Source organism: Brugia malayi, assembly GCF_000002995.4.
Source record: "Brugia malayi strain FR3 genome assembly, contig: Bm_v4_Chr3_scaffold_001, whole genome shotgun sequence".
Taxonomy (NCBI): domain Eukaryota; kingdom Metazoa; phylum Nematoda; class Chromadorea; order Rhabditida; family Onchocercidae; genus Brugia; species Brugia malayi.
The window spans coordinates 6,215,106-6,223,725 of record NW_025062477.1 but is presented as its reverse complement, the minus strand read 5'-3'; the positions used below and the strand labels follow the sequence as shown (position 1 = coordinate 6,223,725).

The following is an 8,620-nucleotide window of genomic DNA, read 5'->3' as shown; positions in this document are numbered from 1 at the left end:
TGTCATGAAAAATGATGCTGAGTATATTACTTATAAGTACATACACCATCCCAGAACAATCCTATAACTGTTTACATTGTTTGGAAAATTAATCCGATGAATGAAAACGTTATTCGCATCCTTCGTATTTCGAAAACGAGTAAAGACGATGAAGCAAAAAATCTTCATAACGTGTCTAGTTATAAAAAGGAATGCAATGTGAGATCATCTCTACATAATAATAAAATCAATATATCCCTCAATTTGAGGTAAAAAATATTTCCTTCGCATATGCTGCTTCCATGGTCTTTCACAGTCACTAAGTAGGAGAGCGGAATCTACTTCACAATCCAATGAATAATCAGAATCTGTACTTGTCCATGGGAAAGAATAATTCTCTTCTCCAATCAAAGACTATAAAAAAGACTAATGATAGCTTTTACGATATTTATGCATTTCATCTCAACACTTCATAACTATTAATATCTACTAGCGCTTTGCCTATCAGTGGCGTTAAAACACGTGGTATGACAATTGTGACAAAGAAATACAAAAAAAGTGAATAAAGAACTATACAAAAACTTGTATAACAATATAGAAAACATGGTCACTGCTCTTACAATCCTTTGGAAATTCATAATAGTAATGAACTTTTACTAAATTATTTGGAACTAACCTTCCTCATCTAAGATAACTAAACTAAGATGTTGAAGTGTTAAGGACCTTTATAATTACGAACATTATCAATATATACCACGATAGTTCTATTTTTCTAATATAAATCGGATTGCCTTACCGGTAAAGACAGAACGTTCGATTTGTTTTTTAGTTCGGGCCACATAAAAAACGAGAAATCCACCCAATTTGCTATTACTTCTTTAATCATCTTCCACCCGAAAAGAAAATACAGTACTTAATAATGTGCACTAATTTATGTACTGACCAAAGGAAGTAAATAGAAATGCTCCTACTCTTGAGTTCCATTTTCATTTTTTTTTTTTTTTTCTAGACGAATTCATTCCTTATAGTATAATTTATGTTATTAATAGATGGTTATTACCATCTTAAATTTTCTGCTTAACATTCTACTTCTGCTTACTTCTTTATACAGAAATCATATTGACTAATACTAATAAAGACTAAGCAACAACCTCAAAATTCACAAAAAAAACCTCAGAATTTAAAAATTTTTTTCTTTTTTTTTAATAGAAATTCAAGGCAAAACCTCGGAAACAGTGAGTGAGGAAAAAGCACTGCTTGCATTTCCTTAATAGGATGTAAAATTGTAGGTGCCATCTGAGTAATATCCAAAAGTTTTAGGCCCAACGAACTGCGGTATTGAGATGATTGTTCTGGAAATACTATCGTGAATTGTAGAATTACATCAAAAGTCAACAGTTCATGAAACGTAGAGCATGAAAGCAAGTTGTTAGTCAAAATTGCGCGGCATGAGAAGCCGAAACGGTTCCATATCAAAATGAGCAAAATGACGGCAAAAAGCTTAAAGTCACACATCGATATTAGTTCATCATAGTTAGTACTATGACTTCAATTTACATCCAATAATATCCAGTTTTGGGGGGGGACAATTAGTGAAGGTCGACAATTTCCAAGTAAAACCAATGTAGCAAGCCATAATCACTAAGTTAATATAAAAATGCAAAACATACCAGAATAGTGGCAATCATTACTGCATGAAGTATTATCAGAAGTATTTATTGCATTTCCACTAACTAGTTCATTTCCTGACTTGCTTGGACCAATTGATGCTCCGCCATTACCTGAATGATGGCAGAAAATTTTAAATTAGTTGTTGACAACAATCTTCTAAAAAAAGAACTACTTCATTTAAGTGAAAAATATTGTCAAGTAAAGTGCCCGTCTGATGTTAGTCACCAAAATTTATTAAAATGCCGATACATAAAATATAGACTATTATACAAGGGAAAAAAGGCCTCCAGGAATCAACCCTTTGATGGATCATCGTCGTTATCTCGTCGGTTTCCATAATTACAACAATATTTGGAAGCCAGAAAATTCAATCGTCTCTCGCTGTCATCATCTGATGTTTCACTTGATGAACTACAATATCAAAATTAATCAAAATTTCTATTTACCTAGTGTAGCTGCACTACCAAATGACGTTAGAGTTAATAATCAAACCTTGTGCTCCGTTGCGGTTTTACAGCATGATATCTTGAAGATGATCTCTGCTCATACCTTTGAACCATATCTGGTGACACTATTGCTTGACGTCGCCTGATCATGCGTACACTGCTATATGTAAGAGTTGCACCCAGAGAATCTTCTTTAGCAAGCTGAAATGGCAAAACTAGTACAGATGAGAAATGGGAAGAAAATACTTTTCCTAAAATTTCAAACTGTTTAAATTTCATAACAAATCAGAAACGATTAGATATCAGTCTCCCGAAAGATGTCAGTTTCCTCACCATTCAATTGAATCCATCAAAGTGCCTGGTTATCGTCTGCTACAACATTGCGGAGTTTTCTTGGCTTGTTTGAAACTTCTGGAACATACGTCTTGCCATGACTCGATAGTGCTAAACCGCCGAGAAAGGTGCCTCAGTTAAGTTCTGCAGTTATAGAAACTTATAAAAATGATACCTTCGGCTGAATAAAAAGTCGAGATGCGGATAAAGGCACAATCGATGCACCAGAAATACTACGGCGAGTTACAGTTTGACGTTGTTCTGCACCTTTATCGAATTCATATTCTTCCGTCTCCTATAAAAATTAAAGATAAAATTCTGTGATGAACATTTTTCTAAATGGGAAAAAATTTGACTTGATCTTAACGAAGAAAAATAAAATATTTGAAAAAAAAAATACCTCACAAATCCCAAGTAGGTGAGGCGATGAACCCAACTTCCGCAATCCACCAGATCCAGTGAAAGAAACCTTCAATCGACTGACTGCTAAATAATTAAATTTTCATCGAAAAGCATTATATATGAAAATCGCAAATTAGAACTACAAAGTGATTCAAATTATATTAGTGATAGCGATAGCTCAGGATCGTATACAAAACAATGATCAAACTTGACAAATACCAGGACTTGCACGACCGCTTGAATTTGGTGGACTAGAGCTTCGGCTGCTCAGACGACTATCCGGCGAAAGTGTTCGCCTTTTACCTTCTGCGATGTTCAATCGTGATAATTCCAATAAACCCTGTATGTCCTGAGGTGATATTCGTCCATGTGAACCAGAGTTGGAAGGAAATATCGACACAGAGCAAGATGAGTGCCTAAAAATATAAAATATGCATCTCTAAAGACTACAACCACTTTACTAAAGTTGCGACAATAGATCAGATGCAAGGAACCACTGTGAAACATTATGAATGATGAATCTGTAATGACAATGCGGATTGCAATATATAAGAATGTTATAAATGTCATGTATTGTTTTTGGAATTTACAATTTTCCTGTAGGAACATATTTTAAATTTAGTGTAAATAATATCTAGCAGAAAGCATGCAAATATTAGTAAGAACCAAATAACTGAGTGTATTATTTAGACCAAAGGAATCGAAAATACCCCTTGAATTACGATGGGAAATTATCAGTCTGCAACCATTACAAAAAAAAAAAAAAAAATCATGAAATGCATGGGAAGAATATATTAAAAAAACCTTGACGACTGCCTAGATGTACCGCAATGATATGTTGACAACTCTTCCTCACTTTCTTCTTTCAAAATTGTACATGGCCATCGGGAAACAGAAGTGCTTCCACGCCATGAATTGGATCGACTTCGACTTTTATAAATACTCCCTTCATCACTTTTTTCAACCGTTTCCCTATAAAACATGGTTATCTGCGCAATTATAAAAACCGAATCCAAAAATTGATCACACAATTTAAAACCTCACCGCTTAAGGGAAAATATTTATTTCAATTTAAGTCCAGTAAAGCAACGCTGAAGAATCAAAAAAGTAAAAGACCTTATTTCAGGACAATTTTTAAAGTCTGCTGGTAAATCGCTCAATGAAGGACGCTCAATCTCATGCGCTTTCCTGGCGCGTTCTTCACGATAAGATGCCAGAACTCTTTCAGCAAGTAAATAATAAGTGGCAGTAATGTATGAAAAATCATCATTATCTAGCGATCTGCAAATTTTCATTGATAAATGACACGCTAAAAACTTTAAAAGTTTTAAATTAGTCTTCACAGAAATATTCTTTACAAGCAATAGTTAGAGAGGTAATTTAATATGAAATACCTACTTACCGCAGAATATTTTCTTCTGTGTCAACACCACCAGCTACCATTTGGTCAATAATTGTAGTATGTGCACTTTCCGGAAGCACATCTCGACCAACCAAGGGTAAAATCTGAGCAAGACCGAGATCTCCAGCTTTCACCCACGAACTGTTAATAATTTCGCTAAGCGCTGCGCGCTTTTGGACATCTTTCACTAACATTCTTGATATGAGGCTGCAACCCAATATTTTACAGCATGAATAAACAGAAGCTTTTCTAAAAAGCTGTTCATCATGTCATGATATTTCCTCCAAAATCATAACTAATGAGACAACTACTGTTAAGAAACTACTGTTAAGAACTAAAAAGAATAGTGTGAACAAATTCACAAATGCAATAATAGCGGAAGGACAACATTTGTATAACTGCTTCTCAGTCAGAAAGTGTAATGGAAACATTAAAGCAGAAAATGTTAAATTTTTATTAAACCAAAGTAAAATTTACTATCGAGCATGTAGCGAAAGTGTATCTGGAAGAGAATACTTGCAATCTAATATTTTTGTCAAAGTTTCCGAGTCATTTGCTTCTTGGAATGGCAATCGACCACATAACAACATATATAAAATAACTCCCAGTGACCATACGTCTAAAATTCGTGATATAATCAGTGATAAGGAACTTTTTAATTAATTAGTTACCATAAACAGGACTTGTTATTGCAGGTTTTTAGAACTGTTCATAAGATTAAATAGTTTATTAGAATTTCAACTACGTTATGCTACACAAACTATTTTTTTTGAAGATTTTTATAAAACTTGTCCCAGTTTTTTCTTTTTGCTTACACTATACCATAGCTCAAACAAATCTGCTACTGATAGAATAAGATTTAGCAAATCTTCTTAATATTTTTCTTGATGAACTGAGAGAAGTTTACCAACGGCTGGAGCATCATAGGCATCCCCCAATAAGATTTCTGGAGCTGAATAAGCTAAACTACCACACGCAGTCTCAAGTTGCTCGCCAGGAATAAATTTATTGCTGAATCCGAAATCCGTCAATTTTACCATGCCCAGACGTTCGAAGAACACTACATTTTCAGGCTGCAATCATCATTAATATTTTTTATTTCGTTATTCTATTTAATTATTTTATTTAGCGATAATCATTTAATGATAATTTATTCACTTCAGTTATCGGTATATCATTTTCGTTACTTTTTCCAGATAGAAAAACTAGTTGAAATCAAAAGTTACCGGTAATATGCATAAGCTATTGTACCTTTAGATCTCGATGAACAACATGCAACTGATGACAGTAATCAATTGCTTTGATAATCTGGCAAAAATATTGTTGTGCTTCGCTTTCTGGACAGCCCTAAAAGATGTTTAATGTTCAAACAAATAATTTGCTCCAGTTGATCAAGCTACAACTCTTAACACACACACACACACACACACCGTAACCCGTATTTTAGAAAACACTATGTTGACACGAATTTTAAATGTTCACCTTATCAGCATTTTTTGTGATAAAATCATACATATCATAATCTCCTAATTCGAGAATTAAAAACAACTTCGTTTGTGTATCGATAACTTCATATAAACGAACTATATTTGGGTGCTGCACCAATTTCATACAGCGAACCTGCAATACATATGTAGGCACAAAAAAAACTTCCTATTAACGAAATAAAATGAGACTTGACACATTAAAGTAATTCTTTCTGCACCAAACGACACCTTTAATAAAACAATGGAAATAATATAATGAAATTTTAAAAACAAGGAACACAGTTTCTGAAGAGACATTCCTTTACGAAAGAAGTCAACAAAGATCACCTCTTTTATCAAATGAGATGCCATTGAGGAATCAAATTTTGTCTTATCAATCACTTTCACAGCTACCTAAAAATGTTCCAATATATGCATGACAACGAATTAATAAATAAGGTGCGGAATGTAATAAAAGGCTTGCCGAATTTGATTGAAACACATGCCGAAACATCCATTTTATCATATGAATATTTATAGTCCAATTCTGTGAAATACTTTGAAAAAATGATAAAAGAAAAATGAAAAATTAATAATAACCTTTTCACCCGTGAAAACATGACTTGCCAATTTAACTACAGCGAAATGACCTTTGCCTATGGTTTTTTGTAGATCGTAAAGTCCAGCGATTCGAGCATCACTGATACTTCGTGAAGGTTTCCGTTCTAATTGTGATTTATCTGTCATTCTATCACCACTTCCTGGTGGCACACAAATAGTTGTTAAAGAAATAACAGAATAGACAAGGCTTCATTTGCGTACTAACATTTTAAGGAAATTTTAAAAGACAGAATAGAACTAAGATAAAACAGAATTCATGCAGCATTCTTTTTGTGCTGAAATGACACAAATGCGACTTCTTTCGCCTTTTCACCTACAATATGTTAGTACTCTAAAAATTCAAAAGGTTTAAGTGCTTCAAACACTGAGCTAACTCACTTAATCACTTAATTAATCATTAACTGACTTACTTTTACATACGAACTAAACCAATGTATAGCATAATTACACCTCAAAAATGCGCCCTTTAGAGTCTCATTTATGTGGCCCATCAAATCTAACCTTCCAATTTCAACTCTTTGTATCTGCTTAGAATTACAGCATTTGCTGCCACTTGCTATTAGCTGCTAGCTATAACTTGCTTCAACTATTTGACATCATTTGAAATAGTAGCAATTTTGAGCAAGTAGTAGTTATTGAAAGCAAGTAATAACAAAGTAATAAAGCAAACTTTCAAGTAATAGCAAAGTAGTAAAGCAAGAAACAGCAAGAAACAAGTAGTAGAAAGAAGTGGAGCAAATAGTAGTAAGTGACAAGCTGAGAAACAGAAGTGTTTGTACTACCGTGTGGTAGGCATAGAATGTGGAAGGAAACCTACAGTTGCATGTCATGCATGCGTGATATGCAGTGGATAGATAATAGACGCAATGTGATATATATTGGTATCATTAATTACTTTCATAATAAAAACAGGGCAAAAGCGTGTCGTCAAGTTAATTGAAATTTAAATTTATGCTTGTATATATATATAGTGGAAAATTTACAGCTATACTACTAATTGAAAAATGAATGACTTTTTTATGGAGCAAAAAAAAATTTCAATTCTATTTCAAAGTTCATAGAATAAAAGAATTAATTATTGGAATAAAATAGCAAAACTATAGTTTGAATCAATATAGTGACAATAAAAGGTTTTTTCAGGTTTTTTCTCTCTAGTTTAATTTAGGAATAAAAGCAATAAGTAGTAAGTATTTTATTTGCCCTAACAAATTCGTCGTTCTTTTTTTTTCACACAGCATCAGATGTGCTCGAAAATTTAATCTTTCATTAAATTAGAAATCTGAAAGAGATGCACATGAAGAGAGTGCCATTTTATGGCTGAAGATATCAAAATGAAATCTCTTGCTATAATTGTTATTCATTCACATTGCTTTGCTTTTCCAATTATTCCCTATAATTTATATCTGTTTGAATAAATACACATTTTATAACATTTAAAGATAATTAATCGTCATAATCATTAAGTTTTAGGAGGAAAGAAACTAAAATTTTGAGCTATTTAGTATAAATTTAATTTTAGAAAAAACTTTTAACGAACATTTGAAGATATTTATACATAGAACTTAATTTACAAAAACCTTCAAAAAACATTTACAACATAAAGCTCTCCATTTTTTCATTTCATCTTTTTCATTTTAATTTGAAAATTTTCGGAACATTTATTACTGGTCCTCTATTAGTAGGCCTCGTTAAAAATGGAGAAATCGTCGCTGTTCCTTTTATTAATTTTACTTAGAAAATAGAAAGAAGTAATAATTGATCATAATTTAATAATCAAAATAAGAAAGGAATAATGATAATTGTAATTTAATAAAAACATTATAATTTAATAATTAATTGTGGTAGAACTAATTAATTAATCGTCAGCAAACAATGAGAAATCGAAAGAGCTCAAAACTGGTAAGTATTGCCCGGGAAATAATAGAGACGTGACAGGAAGAACATTAACCGAAGCCAATAGACTGCTCTCGACTTGTCACTTCTCACGGCCGCCGTGAAATATGACAGAGCTGCTGTAAGGTTAAGGATTGGGTTTGATAACTGAAGTAGGTACTTAACTGTCCTAGAAATTGGTGATTATTAGATGAGTAGCCATTGGTTATCGTTGATTTGTGGCTTTAATTATTTAGAATAATTTCCAGTGTTGCATTTTTGCATGCTGAGGTAGTGGCAAGATATATGTCAGTGTTAACCATTGAAATTTTGTTTTCAAACAAATCGGATTTGAAGGCAACGAAAGTGCCATGTGATGTACAATCGCAGAGTATTTTTTCGTAAATGTAATTCAGTTTTTTTTTTTT

At 32.7% G+C, this 8,620-nt stretch overlaps 2 protein-coding genes across 6 annotated transcripts; both read right to left on the bottom strand.

Moving 5' to 3' along the window:
- Positions 1-386: 386 nt before the first annotated feature.
- On the bottom strand, positions 387-6,446 carry Bm7490 (Protein kinase domain containing protein; the record flags this gene model as incomplete). Of its 5 annotated transcripts, XM_043080145.1 has the most annotated exons (17): positions 387-393; positions 1,205-1,331; positions 1,650-1,760; positions 1,949-2,061; positions 2,143-2,297; positions 2,605-2,724; positions 2,830-2,915; positions 3,051-3,247; positions 3,636-3,803; positions 3,948-4,112; positions 4,234-4,440; positions 4,711-4,852; positions 5,141-5,306; positions 5,485-5,580; positions 5,716-5,853; positions 6,048-6,113; positions 6,300-6,446. In XM_043080145.1, the coding sequence occupies 17 exons, from the start codon at positions 6,444-6,446 to the stop codon at positions 387-389; spliced, it is 2,211 nt and encodes a 736-aa protein (XP_042936079.1). The 5 variants fall into 5 exon arrangements, with proteins under 5 accessions (XP_042936079.1, XP_042936082.1, XP_042936080.1 ...); XM_043080146.1 differs by lacking the exon at positions 387-393 and having other exon boundaries at positions 1,153-1,331; XM_001899783.2 differs by lacking the exons at positions 387-393; positions 1,205-1,331; positions 1,650-1,760 and having other exon boundaries at positions 1,944-2,061.
- Positions 6,447-6,574: 128 nt separating this feature from the next.
- Bm17640 (Uncharacterized protein) lies at positions 6,575-6,811 on the bottom strand (the record flags this gene model as incomplete). The annotated part of the gene is made up of 2 exons (XM_043080144.1): positions 6,575-6,633; positions 6,727-6,811. The coding sequence occupies 2 exons, from the start codon at positions 6,809-6,811 to the stop codon at positions 6,575-6,577; spliced, it is 144 nt and encodes a 47-aa protein (XP_042936078.1).
- Between the last annotated feature and the right edge of the window lie 1,809 nt (positions 6,812-8,620).